The sequence below is a fragment of the Chelonia mydas genome, chromosome 24, assembly GCF_015237465.2.
Source record: "Chelonia mydas isolate rCheMyd1 chromosome 24, rCheMyd1.pri.v2, whole genome shotgun sequence".
Classification (NCBI taxonomy): Eukaryota; Metazoa; Chordata; order Testudines; family Cheloniidae; genus Chelonia; species Chelonia mydas.
In genome coordinates, this window is record NC_051264.2 from 14707584 (window position 1) to 14722013 (window position 14430).

The 14430-nt window shown below is 62.0% G+C and overlaps 1 protein-coding gene across 7 annotated transcripts; it reads left to right on the forward strand.

The window, feature by feature from the left end:
- LOC102940499 (retroviral integration site protein Fli-1 homolog) lies at nt 1–13730 on the forward strand. Of its 7 annotated transcripts, none has more exons than XM_043535374.1 (10): nt 1–161; nt 8148–8347; nt 8874–9022; nt 9643–9846; nt 10166–10249; nt 10708–10770; nt 10964–11023; nt 11482–11529; nt 11837–12429; nt 12480–13730. In XM_043535374.1, exons 1-10 carry the CDS (start codon nt 144–146, stop codon nt 12507–12509), a joined length of 1449 nt encoding a protein of 482 aa, XP_043391309.1. In that variant the 5' UTR covers nt 1–143; the 3' UTR covers nt 12510–13730. The 7 variants fall into 7 exon arrangements, with proteins under 7 accessions (XP_043391309.1, XP_043391308.1, XP_043391307.1 ...); XM_043535373.1 differs by having other exon boundaries at nt 11837–12421; nt 12472–13730; XM_043535372.1 differs by having other exon boundaries at nt 2–161; nt 11837–13730.
- The last annotated feature ends 700 nt before the right edge of the window (nt 13731–14430 follow it).

A 14430-nucleotide genomic window follows, 5' to 3' on the forward strand; every position in this document is an offset into this window, starting at 1 on the left:
ACGCACACACACACATACACACACACACATACACACACACACACACACACACACAGAGCACCGCTCATCCGGCCCCCTTTGCCAATGCACCACCTCGCCTCGTCCATGGAGGTCTAGGCGGGGAGCTCCGTGGGGGAGCAACGATGGATGGAACAATCAAGGTAGGTTCTGGAGATGTTCCTCCAGGTGCCGGTGTCTGGGCTCCAGCTGGTGCTGGGCTCATGCTGGGCTGCATTCAGTTCCTCTCTCTCTCTGGTGCGCGCCCCGGCTCCACAAACGCCCCCCCCCCCTCCGCTCTTTCCTTCTGGTACAAAAAATTTCCTCTTCCTTCCCGTTCGTGGCGGTCGATGTCGCTGAGCTTAAATAACCCAAACCAAACCGCCTGAGAGAGAGACACCCACGGTGCTGCTCAGCCGGAGCCCCGCAAAGGCACATGCCTCCCCCACCCTCCCCTCCCCGTTCCCAGGAGCGTGCAGGAAGGGGGTCAGGATCGGGGAGAGCCTGCGTCCCGAGGGGAGGAAATGGGGGGCTCACCCCCTCCATGGAGCATGGGGGTGCCATGGGGCACCTATGGATGGTTCCCACAAAGCAGGGCAGAAAGGATCTCAGGCCGGGATTGAAATGGGGGGGCCTGTGCCCCCAACATGGAGAATCTGGGGTGCAACCTTGCTTAACAGGTCAGTCTGTCCTTCTTTCTGTCACTGTCCCATTCTAGCTTTATCTAGCGCTCGTGTTCATTCTTTTTTGTTCCTTTCCTTCTCTAGCTTGCATGTTCTTGCTTGCTTTTGCTTTTTTCCCCCCTCTACCTTTCATGCTCTTTCTTTCTTTCCTTCGTGTTCTACCATTTTTTCTCTCCCTTTATTTCTTTCTCTGCCTTTCACACTCTTTTCTCTCTCTCTTGCTTGCTGGTTATTTTTTTCACTCGCTCTTTTTCCTCGCTCCCTTCCGAGCCAAGTGGGTTCTCCTCGCGCACAGATTTCGGGGCAGGTTTCCCTCCCGATCACCGAGTGGATTAAAAACGCCCCAGGAGCGTATTATGGGTTACCCAGCAGCTCCGCTGACAGGACCACGGCTGGCCCAGGAAGCCTGGAATTTCGTGCACTGCATCAAACCAAAAACCCATTGGCATCAAGGGAACAAGATCCGTGGCCGAGACCCAGTTGGATTTTGGGGGCGGCCTTCGATACTTAGAGACGTTGCATCTTTATCCAAGGGGCAGGGAAGGCGTTTCTCAGGCTCAGAGCCACTTTGATCGTCTCCAGGATTCTAGGGCTTTGGGATCGTGCTGGGCTACTACATTTGTTCCTCAGTAGGGAGAGCCGGGGCTTAAAGCCGGTTTGTACAGTGGGGAGCAAAAGGGGGGCTGCAAGGGGGGGGGGTCCCAGAGCCAGCAAGGAAATCACAAGGTCTATTAAGATTGATCCACCATCATTCTGGAAATCAGTGGCAGCGAGGCACCAAAATGCCCGGGAAGGTCTGGGCCTGCTGGACGAAAGCTGCTGCACCCAGAGGATGCTAGATCCCCCAGACTCGGTTCTCTGGCCACTTTAAGCACCGTCTGGCGAGAGGATGTTTTAACCGGCCAGGCCGCGACTGAGCTGAGGGGAATTAGCAGCCTTGGCAATGATGGTGGGGTCTCGTCATCTCCTTGGCCAGGGGAATTGTCTGATTTGCAGTTTGGTGCAGGGCTTTGCTGGGGCAGTTTCCTGGGGATCAGCCTGGTGTCTGCATATGCCGAGGCAACTGTGCCCAATTGATTCTTTCTGACCCGGGCACTACACAGACACACAGGGAGAGACGGGCCCTGCCTGGCTGAGATCAGGGCCCTATTGTGCCGGGCGCTTCCCAGACACAGAGAGAGACAGGCCCTGTCTAAAGAGCCCACAGTCCGAACAGATAAAGGACAGGAGTAGAAACTGAGGCCCAGAGAAGCGGCCAAGATTACATGGTAGGTCAGGGATTAGTCCTGGCTCCCAGCCCCCCCCCCCCCCCGTTCTAATCCATTGGACCCCCACTTCCAGGGCGGGGGATAGAACCCAGAAGTTTTGACTCCCAGAGACCCTCCCCAGAGCGGGGGATAGAACCCAGGGGTAGGGTTGCCAATTTTGGTTGGATGTATTCCTGGAGATTTCATCACATGACATAATCTCTAATTAAAGATTAATCTTTAATTCCTGGAGACTCCAGGCCAGTCCTGGATGGCTGGCAAGCCTACCCAGGAATCCTGGCTCCCAGTCCCTCCTGTGCTAACCCATAGCCCCCCCTCCCCAAGTCAGGGATAGAACCCAGGAGTCTTGGGTCCCAGCCCTCGTCCCCCATCACTAGACCTCCCTCCCCTCCCAGAGCAGAGTACAGATTGCTAATTTACAGCACACAAATTCTCCCGATCCAACAGACATGATTTGCTTCCACGCAACGTTTGACATCTCTGCCAGTTTCTCCCAAAGTCCAGATTCAGCGTCTGGGCTGTTATCAGGGCGAAACCCCCTTATCACACGGGGGTGGGGTGGGGTGGATCTGAAATGGAAACCGCACAGTCTGTGCCACTCCCTTATTACACGGACTCCCTTCTCCTTGGCTTCCCGGGCTGTTCCGTGGTTCTGGGGGTGATGCGGGGAGAGGGAGGTATCTGTGTCTGGCTGCCTCTGGGTGTGTCTGTGCGGGTATGTATCTGCCTGTCTGGGTGCGTGTGTACCTGCCTGACTGTGTGTGTGTCTGCCGGGGTGTCTGTCTGTCTTTGTGTCTGTGTGTATCTGCCTGTCTCCCTCTCGCTCTCGCTGACTCTGTGTGTCTGCCTCTGTGTATCTGTGTGCGTGGGAAGGGGGGGTTACACCCTGCATCTCTCTGTGTTTTAGTTTCCAGGTAACAGCTAATGTAGTTGCAAGGGGTGAAAAGGTCGGGTGTTTCAAGTGCAGGGCTGCGCACTCGGTACACACACAAAGGGAGGGTCATTCTCAGTGTATAGGGGGAAACTGAGGCACAGAGTGATGTAGCAGCAGGCACAAGGTCACCTAGGGAGTCTGTGGGAGACCTGGGCGTAGAACCTGGGGGGGGGGGGGCCTGAATTCAGCACCTTCCCCACAAGACCTGCCTTCCTCCCACACAGTGTTTTGGAGCAGGGGAGGAGGGGCTGGGAGCCACGATCCTGGGTTCTCTCCCCAGCCGGGGGAGGGGAGTGGGGTCCAGTGGTTAGAGCAGGGGGAGGGAGAGTTGGGAGCCAGGATTCCTGGGTTCTGTCTTGGCTTTGGGTGGGAGCTGGAGTGAATAGCTGTGTGTGCAGGAGGGCAAACCCCCCCCGCAAACCAGTGCCCCAGCCCCCAGCCCATTGTCTGGCCGGATGGGGAGCTATTTAAAGCAGCCCAGGCCAGCGCTGCTCAGAGCCTCGCTCCCCATCAGGTGGCCTTATCAGGAGTCCAAGAGGCTTCCGGCTTCGTAGCCTCAGGCTTCCTGCCTTGGCTTCCTGTGCTGCTGCCCAACACAGCCCCGCCCACTGCACACAGCCCCCCCCCCCCCCCCGCCAGATCACACCCATGGGCCCATCTACCCTGGTATCCTGCCCCAATCTGACCCATGGGCCCATCTACCCTGGTATCCTGCCCCAATCAGACCCACGGGCCCCTCTACCCCAGTATCCTGCCCCAATCAGACCCACGGGCCCATCTACCCCGGTATCCCACCCTGGATCAGACCCATGAGCCCCTCTACCCCGGTATCCTGCCACAATCAGAACCCTGGGCCCCTCTACCCTGGTATCCTGCCCCAGTCAGACTCACAGGCCCATCTACCCTGGTATCCCAGCCTGGGTCAGGCCCATGGGCCCATCTACTCCTGTATCCCGCCCTGGGTCACATCCATGGGCCCATCTACCCTGGTATCCCGCCCCGATGAGACCCGTGGGCCTATCTATCCCAGTATTCTGCCCTGGATCACATCCACAGGCCCATCTACCCTGGTATCCCGCCCCGGATCACATCCACAGGCCCATCTACCCTGGTATCCCGCCCCTATCAGACCCCTAGGCCCATCTACCTTGGTATCCCACCTTGGGTCCGACCCACAGGACCATCTATTCCGGTATCCTGCCCTTGGTCAGACCCAAAGGCCCATCTACCCTGGTATCCCGCCCTGATCAGACCCGTGGCCCATCTACTCCAGTATCCCATCCCCTCCCTGCCCCCCATATCAGAGCCCGGGGCCCATCCAGCCCCTAGAGATGGATAGAGGGGTTCATATGGGGATGGGTCTATAGCGTCCGGTCACTCCATGCTGTATGGGGTTGGGGTGGTGATGCAAGGCTTGTGCCCGCTGTCTCAGGCTACAGTACCTGGCTTCCTGCCCTCCCGGGCACACGTGGAAGAGGGTAACCTGGGTCCCCTTGTGGTGCTTGTGTCTCCCTCGATTACATGGGCACAGTGTGTAGCCCACAAGGTATTTGCACCTCTTATCAGACACAGCAGTGCCCCTTCCCCTGTGCTTTGAGTCCCGTGGGACCCGCCCTTGTGCGTGGGGTTTCCAACATTGCATCGACCTGGTGCCACGGGACTGCGATTGCACTGAATGCAAAGCCTGCAGCTCACCCATCATTCAGCGTGTGTGCAATTGCACGGATGGGGCATGTTCTGATTTTGATGCACACGGCACAGCTGCCGGGCAACGACTGTGCAAGTACACCCGTGCACGCTCTGCTTGTGATGCAACTGGCACGTCCCCCGTGCAATGGCTGAGAAGGGCCCTGACCATGCAGCGCTCTGGTTGTGAGGCATGTGGCGTGGCCTTGCAATCAGTGGGCAATTGTGTGGCTGGTGCATCCTTGGGCGCATCCCTCCTGCAATGGGGCCCGGGGCGTTTGCCCTGCTTGGGCACACGCAGGTTGTGACATGAATGGCACCTCTGTTGTAGGGCGGGCTGTCTTTGTGCACACGCTGATGGTGACACGAGCGCTTGTGGGGCACGTGGGCCATCCGTCGTGCAATGGGGGGGGCCACGATTCCACTGCTTGTGCGTGCACAATACGGGGCCCCTCTGTCATGCTCTGTGCTGCACGGCATGGCCCTGCCTTGGGCACGGGCAGGTGGTTCCGCACATGGGCATCTGTGTCCGCAGGCCACCTCACCCCAGATGGGCATCCAAAGCTTGTGCAACGTAACTCACCAGCCCGTCGCATGCCACCCCGGCCCCTCTGCCGTGCCCTGTGCCATCTGGTGTGCAAGCAGGCCTTGCGTGGAGCCCCCTACATGTGCTTTGTGCCATGCGTGCGCGTGCCATGTCATGCAGCCTGTGCCCCATGGGCCAGCTGCATGGTACCCGGTGGCCTGCTTGATTACTGCGCAGCTCGGGCATCATCGGTGGCCCCTCCACGGCACCCCACGACGACTGCCATGTGGGCTGCCACCCTGCAATGTACTGCAGCCCCTCCGGTCAGCACTGCAGGGCTGGCACCCCCCTCGGGCACCACATCTGGTGCCACACTGGCACTTCCACGCCACGTCGCGTGGGCATTGTGCCGCTCAGGCAACCTCGTCGGTGCCGCGCGCCTTGCCCTGCGTGGGGCACCCTCCGTCGTGCCTCCTCCGGGTGGGTGTTCCTCCCTTCCCTGGAGCCCCCCCCGCCCCGGCCTTGCCCCTCACGGCTCCTACCCGCCTTTGCAAGAAGGGATGCTGCATGCAAAGTCAGCAGAGCCCTGCGCAGAGCAGCAGCCTCGGGGGTGGGCAGGCACGGCAAGGGAGTAACCGCAGCCAGGCCCCCCTCCCCCCCCAATGCTTGGGCGCCCGATAACATCTCCAGCGCAGCAGCTCCCGCTGCAAACAGAGATCAGCCCAGCTCCCCTGAGACTTCTGCTTTCTGTGCAAAGAGCCCACACCCAGTGTGCTACTGTGTGTGTGTGTGTGGGGGGGAACCTAGAGGCAGATCAGATCAGAGCCCCCCACCCCCCCCAGCCCTGCAGCAGGGGCACACATAGCAGGGGATGGGGGGAGGTCAGTGTCAATCGAGTCAGGCTGGGCTTGGGAGGGTTCCCCCGGTGCCTGGGTCATCCTGAGATTCCTGCAGCTCCCACCGCCAACAGGGGGCACTGCAAGGGGCGGGGGGAGCTTGCAGTGCCCAGTTCTATCATCCTCCAGCAGGGGGCGCTGCAAGCAGTGGGGTGGGGGGAACCTTGCAGCTTGGGGCTTTGCTAGCTACAGGCTGGGGCATATAACCCAAGGCAAGGGCTGGAGGGGGGCCTTGCGGGGGGGGGGGGGCGAGTTTGAGCTATGAACCTGTGTGGGACCTCCACTCCTCTGCTTCCCTGCCTGTACCCGGGACTCCCTGCCTGTAGTCTATGCTCGAGCCTGAGGTGCTCTCCCTGTTTGCTCTGTCTGTGTTTCCCGCCTGTCCCTGTGATGCCCTGGCTGTACCTCCAGGGGTGTTGGCACCTTCCCTGCCTGTGTTTTCTGCCTGTACTTCTGCTTTCCCAGGGGGTTACCTGCAGACTCCTTCTCTGACCTCGGGCCAGGCTTCACGGCCTTTCTCTGCTCCCTTGGCTCCACGGCGCTGAGGCTGCATAGCCCCTCCCTGCCGGGGCTGGCGCCACATCTGACTGCCCAGGGATCCCAGTGTCACAGCCCCGCTCAAGCCCCCTGTGGAGTGGGGGGAGGCTGGGCGCCAGGACTCCTGGGTTCTATCCCCAGCTCGCGGCAAGGGAGTGGGGTCTTGTGCTTAGAGAGGGGGCTGCAAGCCAGGATTCCTGGGTTCTATCTGTCCCCATCTCTGGGACGGGAGTAGGCTGTGGAGGGGGCTGGGACCTGGGACTCCTGGGTCCTGCATCTGCCATAGACTATGTGACTTTGGACAAGTTACCTCCCCCCACCCCATGTCTCAGTTTTTCCATCAGTCAAATAGATACAATGGGAGGTACCCAGCAGGTGCAGCCAACTATACCCCCCCCTACATTCATAGAATCATAGAATCTCAGGGTTGGACGGGACCTCAGGAGGTCGTCTAGTCCCACCCCCTGCTCAAAGCAGGACCAGTCCCCAATTTTTGCCCCAGATCCCTAAACAGCCCCCTCAAGGATTGAACTCACAACCCTGGGTTTAGCAGGCCAATGCTCAAACCACTGAGCTATCCCTCCCCCCAATTACAGTGCATTATGTATGTGTGTGTCTCTGACTGTACTTTTCACAAGCGCACTGGGTGTGGCCGACTGTACATCTTGCACATGGTTTTGCATGCACTGTGCAAGCGTGTCAGTCATATGGGTACGGACCATTTATAGCTGTCTAGGCCTGCACAAGTGCATGTGTGTGTGTGTGTGTGTCTCTGGGATTTTGTGTGTGCGATTGTCTCTCTATGTGTGTGTGTGTGCGTGCGCCTGGGATTGTCTGTGTGTGTGTGATTGTCTCTCTGGGATTGTCTGGGTGCATGCGTCAGGCTGTGCCGTGTGGGTGTCCAGCTGGGCATCGGTGTGTGGCTGGGTGCAGCATGTGTGTCCGTGTAACTGTACCTGGCCTGGGAATGTCACACGGCAGACAAGGTTCCTTTGGCCTCAGTCCCGGGGTGGGGTGGGTGGGTGTTTGCAGCCCAGGCAGGGCCAGCCCAGGCAGGAAGCCGCACAGGCCACTGAACTGTCACCTGCTGGCAACCACGCTCGGGCGCCGGCAAACAGGAAACGTCCCCTCCCCCCAGGACTAACGGCCGGGGACAGACACCACTCTGGTGGGGGCAGAATAACACCAGGGCACCGTGGCAGTCAGGGCTGGCCCCGATGCCCCAGTGCAGCATAGCCATGCTGTGGGGAGCAGGGTGGGGGGCTCAGCAGAGGGCGCCGTGCTGCAGGGAGTTGGGGGGGGCTCAATAGGGGGCGCCGTGCTGCAGGGAGTTGGGTGGGGGGCTCAGCAGGGGGCGCTGGGCTGCAGGGAGTTGGGTGGGGGGCTCGGCAGGGGGCGCCGTGCTGCAGGGAGTTGGGGGGGGGCTCAGCAGGGGGCGCTGGGCTGCAGGGAGTTGGGTGGGGGGGCTCAATAGGGGGCGCCGTGCTGCAGGCAGTTGGGTGGGGGGCTAAGCAGGGGGCGCTGTGCTGCAGGGAGCTGGGTGGGGGGCTCAAAAGGGGGTGCCGTGCTGCAGGGAGTGGGGTGGGACACTCTAACCTCGCCATATGTCCCCCCCTGCAGGAGGCACTTTCTGTGGTGAGCGAGGACCAGTCCATATTCGACCCCTCCTACGGCCCTCCCCACCTCATGAAGACAGAGGTGCCCCCTGACGAGGAGTACAACTGCAAGGAGAGGCCGGTGCTGGGGGAGCCGGACTGGTCCAGTCAGACCAGCAGGGTGCACTCTGTGAAGAGGGAGAATGAGACTGTCAACTGCTCCAGGTCAGGCAGCTGGGGATAACCTGCGGGACTCCCTGCTACCAGGGATTAGTGGGGTTAACCTGTGGGACTCCCTGTCACTGGATATTAGTGGGGTTAGCCTGTGGGACTCCCTGCCACTGGGGACTGTGGGAACTGGCCCATGGAGCCAGGCTGCAGAGGGGGAGGTTCTTGTGCCCGTGGCCCAGCAGAAGGACCCGGCACAGCCCCCCTGCCCGCCCCGGGTCCACAACTCCCAGCTCAGTAGAGCTGGGCTGAACCGGCGCCCGCAGGAAATGACTCACTTCCCTCATCCCATCCCCAGGAAACCTCGGTCAGCGCCAGGGGCTGCGCTAGGAGCCCAGCCGGCCTCAGCGCCACAGGGCGGGTGGGACCGGCCAACACACAGCCCTGCTGGTGCTTCTCACTCCTGACCCGCAGCCCCTGCTAGCCCAGCCCTGCCCCCCCTACACAGTGGGTCTGAGACCGGCCAAACTCAGTCCTCTTGTGGTCGGATCCAGTCCTCACCCACCCCCCTGTCACCCTGCAGACAGTCCCCCGTGGACTGCAGTGTATCCAGACGGAGCAAATCCGGGAGCGACCCACACCCCATCCCCTACCCAGCCAGCTACAGTGACCAGCGGAGCAGCCCCCCAGCCAACCCCCCCAGCGAGGAGAAGAGGGTTATCGTCCCAGCGGGTGAGTGCACCCTCTCTTCCCCGCGTGCCCCCCGATAGCCTTTCACTGTAGCACAGCCCCTGCCCCCTCCCCTGACACGTGGGCCAGTGCTGGGGTCTCTTATTTCCTTGTTTGGGGCAGGGTTGGTAAATGCCTCCCAGGAACCCAAACGTCCGGGCCGGCTGGCCCCTCACCGTGCCACGTTTCTGGGCGGGTAGCTGCAGCCCAAGAACCCAGGTGTCCAGGGCCAGTTGGCCTCTTCCCTCCCCAAGCAAGGCTCAGAGTGGGTTGCTGTTCCTCTGGAACCCAGGTGTCCAGGCTGGCTGGACCCTTTCCCCACTCCTGTGTGTGTGTGCTGTGGTCTGGGAGGGCAACTGTACCCCAGGGACCCAGGCATTCGGGCTGGCTGGATTCTTTCCCCCTTCCCAGCAAAGCTGTGGCAGGGTGGTTGTGTCTCAGGGACTCAGGTGTCCGGGCCAGCTGGACTCCCCTGTGCATGTGTGTGCCATGCTTTGGTTGGGTAGAGCTCTCAGGAACCCAGGAGTTCGGGCCGGCCGGACTCCCGCTGTTTGGGTAGCTGTACTCTGGGAACCCAGGCATCCGGGCCGGCTGGACTCCCCATGTCTGTCTGTCTCCTGCAGACCCTGGCGTGTGGACCCAGGACCATGTGCGCCAATGGCTGGACTGGGCGGTGAAGGAGTATGGGCTGGAGGAGGTGGACGTGGGCCTGTTCCAGCACGTGGACGGCAAGGAGCTGTGCAAGATGGGCAAGGAGGATTTCCTGCGCCTCACCTCGCCCTACAACGCCGACGTGCTGCTGTCCCACCTGGCCTACCTGCGGCAAAGTACGGCCAGGCCCCACGGAGCCCCTCCCATCCACAGGGAGCCCCACCCACAGACAGGGAGCCCTGCTTCCCCAGAGACAGGGAGCCGCCTAGGATCAGGATAACCATACATGTCTGGGAGCCCCATCCCCAGACACAGGACCTAGGCCCCCAGACATAGGAGCCCCACCCCTAAACCAGGGAGCCCTGCCCATCACCATAAACCACGCCCCCTATTGCAGGAGCCCCACCCACCTATTGCAGGGCCCCCCTGCTCCACCCTGTGGTGCTCTGGACAGACCCCAGCTCTGACCAGCGCTCTCTTGTCTCCCCCACACAGGCAGCCCAACCTTCACCTACCCGGCTGCCCCAGCTGTGACCCCTCAGCCCCCCGCACCCCCACCACGGGTGCAGGTGAAAACAGGTGAGTCTGCGAACACCAGCCCTGCTCCTCCCCCATGGGCTGGGAGCCAGGACTCCTGGGTTCTAGCCCAGCTCTGGGTGGGGAATGGGAACTGGGGCAGGATTCCTGGGTTCTATCCCAGCTTGGGGGAGGGGGGACTCCTGGGTTCTATCCCAGTGGGGCTGGGGGGGGGGGGAATGGGAACTAGTCGGGGGGGAGGGCTGGGAGCCAGGACTGCTGGGTTTGCTCCCCAGTTGTGGGAGAGGAGTGGGGTTGAGCGATTAGAAAGGGGAGGGGGCTGGGAGCCCGGACTCCTGGGTTCTGTTCCAGCTCTGGGTGGGGAGTGGAGTCTAGTGGTTAGAAAGGAGGGGGCGCTGGGACCAGACACAGAGCAGGGCTTGTCCTCTCCAGCAGTGGTTCCCCTCCCCTTCGCCACTACTAATGGACTGTTTCCCCCCCACTTCGCTATTGGCCTGCAGAATCCCCCTATGAGGAAATCAGGCGAAGCAGCTGGAGCAGCTCCCTCAGCGGGGGCCCCAAAGGTACCATCATCTCCCCCCGCCCGTGTCTCCCCAGGGGGCACTGCCCCATGGCTGGCTAAAACCCCCTGAATCCAACTCAGGGCATGGCTCCCGCATGGGGGGTGAATCCCGGGGCTACTTCCCCAGGGTGCCGGCTGGTGGGTCCTTCCCCTTCCCTAACGCTCTCCCCCCACATTTCTCCCCCACCCGCCAGGGTCCCCCCCCCAGATCCAGGGGGTGAATCGGACGAGTGAATCCCCGCGGATCGTAACAGGTGGGTGCCTCTGCTTAGGGAGTGGGGCGGGGGGAGATTGCCTCCATAGCTAGGCCCCTCTCTGCCCCATGGATGGCCCCCTGCCCCACACACCAAGGTCAGGGAGTGCCGCGAACCCAAGGAGGGGGGTATTGAATGCATTTTGAGGGGTACGTCAGTCCCCAAACAGTGCAAGGTTTAGGGGTGCGTAGATCTCCTGCTCATGGAGAGTTTTGGGTTGGGCCCTGGGGGGCGGTCTGATTGGGTTGGGGGCAACTGGGGATTTGGTGTGAAGCCCATCTGGGAATGATGGGTCATGGGGACCTGGGGGGTCAGAGGGTTAGATGAGGGGCTGGGAGTCAGGACTTCTAGATTTCCATGATGGGGGTTGGGGTGGAATGGGTCCCAGCGGGGGGCAAAGGGGGTGTCTCTGACGCCCCCCAAAACTAACTCCCCCCAACTCCCTTTTCACCCCCCAGATCCATACCAGGTCCTGGGACCCACCAGCAGCCGCTTGGCAAACCCAGGTGGGTCTGGGCACCTATTACAGCTTGGGATGGGGTGAGGTTCTTTGTAATTGCTAGAGACATGGGGGGCTGGGAGCCAAGACTCCTGGGTTCTATCCCTGGCTCTGGCAGGGGAGTGGGAGCTAGTGGGTTAGAGCGGGGGCCGGAGGGAGGAAGAGGGGCTGGGAGTTAGGACTCCTGCGTTCTGTCCCTGGCTCTGGCAGGGGAGTGGGCTCTAGGGGGTTAGAGACCCTACAATAACAAACCAGGGCCCTCCTTCCTGGGGCAAAGCAGAGCCCCTCCGTTAACAAACAAGTGCACCCAGCAGACCCTACCAAAACCAGCCAGAAAAGACCCTACAATAACAAACCAGGGCCCCCCTTCCTGGGGCAAAGCAGAGCCCCGCCGGTACCAAACCCGTCTCCCCGCCTGGCAGGCAGCGGCCAGATCCAGCTGTGGCAGTTCCTGCTGGAGCTGCTGTCGGACAGCAGCAACGCCGGGTGCATCACGTGGGAGGGCACCAACGGGGAGTTCAAGATGACAGACCCGGACGAGGTGGCGCGGCGCTGGGGCGAGCGCAAGAGCAAGCCCAACATGAACTACGACAAGCTGAGCCGGGCCCTGCGCTATTACTACGACAAGAGCATCATGACCAAGGTGCACGGCAAGCGCTACGCCTACAAGTTCGACTTCCAGGGCATCAGCCAGGCCCAGCAGAACCACCCGGGCGAGGGGCCCCTCTACAAGTACCACCCGGCCGAGCTGTCCTACCTGCCCACCTACCACCAGCAGAAGGTGGGCTTTGGCCTCAGCCACGCCGCCCAGCTGCCCGTCTCCTCCGCCGGCTTCTTCGGGCCCCCCTCGCCCTACTGGAACGCCGGCTCCGGGAACCTCTACCAGAGCCCGCCCGTGCCCCGGCCCGCCGCCGGCCACCTGAACTCCTTCTACTAGCCATGGGGGGCGCCCGGCCTGCCGCCGGCCACCTGAACTCCTTCTACTAGCCATGGGCGGTGCCCGGCCCATTGCTGGCCACCTGAACTCCTTCTACTAGCCATGGGGGGGCGCCCGGCCTGCCGCCGGCCACCTGAACTCCTTCTACTAGCCACGGCGGGGAGGGGGGGGGGCGCTTGGCCCGCCGCCAGCCACCTGAACTCCTTCTACTAGCCACGAGTGGATGCTTGGCCTGCCGCCGGCCACCTGAACTCCTTCTACTAGCCACGGGGATGCCCCAGCCTGCCGCTGGCCACCTGAACTCCTACTAGCCATGGGGAGGAAGCGGGTGCCATGGCACATAGGGGGCTGCCTAAATGCCTACTAGCCATGGGTGGGGTCTCCCCAAACATGGATAGCCACGTGGGATCCTTCTGCTGCCTGTCCCCACCCCTGTTGCTGCCTCCAACCCAACCAGAGCCTGGAAAGACCTCCCCCTTCCCTCCCCTGCCCCGATAGTGGGGTGCCCCCCCACACCGCAGGTTTTGGGGGGACCAGGGGCTCCCCACTCTGGCTGGGTTCCTTGTGCTCTGAACTGGGCGGGGCCCGGGGGGACAGCCAGGGGGCTGGGATTAATTGGGGTGCAGGGTTTTTTAAATGAGGAATTCACCTGCAGCTGTCCCTCCCAGAAGGCAGAACACCCCCCACCCCCACCCCCGCCTTGCGCAGAGGCCTCCCCTCCTCCTCCCAGCGTGGCTCCCAGCTCCCAGAGCAGGTGCTCGTTGAACACCGCGGGATGCCTGTTGGGGGCTGGCTGAGAACACCCTTTGGGTGAGGCTGCTGGCTGTTGAGAGTGGACACCTGGCAGGGGGGGAGGCGGGTTGTTGCCTTTGGGAGCCAGCTGAGGCTGGACACCTGTTGTTACAGGAGCCAGCTGTTACCTCCAGACACTAGGGGGCGCCTGTTGGGCGAGGCCGGCTGTTGTGTGGCAGTGCATATGGGGGGGGGGGGGTGGGAATCGGCTATTGCCTCTGGACATGCAGGGCTGGATCAGGAATCCCAGCCAGCTGTCTCCCCCTCCATCCCCTCATCCCCCCCACCCCGCCCCCCCGTAGGCAGGGCCCGTGGGTCTCCTGGTAGCAGCCCCCTCCCTGGGAGAGGGGTGTGCGGATACGTCCTAGCACCACTGCTCTGCAGGAGGATTGTATCCGTGACACCCCCAGGCCCATGGGGCCGACAGCGACTGTAATATGCCTCCTCCCTCACCCCATGTATTAAAGGTTGTGTTGTTACGTGTGACATTGTTTATGCATGCAAGGTGGGGGGGGGGGGGGCCCGCTGGCAGGGGGTGAGGCCCTGGGATGTTGGGGAGATTGGCTGGGGAGGCCTAACGGGGTAGGGAAAGGGACTAGCTGTGGGGAGGCCTAGCAATGGGTGGGAAGGGGGGGGTGGCAGTGGAGGGGGGCAGAATAGGAGGGGCTCGCTCTACTTCACACCCAAGCTCCAGGAGAATCTCCCTTAGCGGACGCAGCCTCAAGGCTTGGGGCCGCTCCAGGCTGGCTCTCTCCAGCAGGGGGTGCCGGCTGCTCCCATGGGAAGGGGTTCCGACTGGGATGGGGGGGGGGGAGGAGCTAAGTGGGGGCAGACCTCCACTCCCCCTACCCCTTCCCCCAAAGGATACAGCTGCCCCTGCGCTGTCAGAACAATCCTGTCCCCCCATGCATGGGGGGTATCAGTGCTCACAGCTTCCTGCCCCCCGTCCTCCAGACCAGCTGGGGCTGGGCAAGGATCATCTACAGGCAGGGGTGTCTGGCTGAATGGGGGCTGAGGTCAGGCCAGGGAGCCAGGACACCTGGGTTCTATCTCCAGCCCTGGGAGGGGTGTGGGGTCCAATTGTTAGAGCAAGGGGGGGGGGGGGGGGGGGGCTGAGATTGGCTCCAGGGAAGACTGCAGACAAGCTCCCACATACAGAGACACCTGGCCACCATCCTC

Bases quoted from the DNA above. Each gene is read 5' to 3' on its own strand.
- LOC102940499 (XM_043535374.1), top strand. The intron at 9,023-9,642 runs GTGAGTGCACCC...TGTCTCCTGCAG, and splicing joins GAGGGTTATCGTCCCAGCGG to ACCCTGGCGTGTGGACCCAG. The intron at 11,024-11,481 runs GTGGGTGCCTCT...TTCACCCCCCAG, and splicing joins ATCCCCGCGGATCGTAACAG to ATCCATACCAGGTCCTGGGA.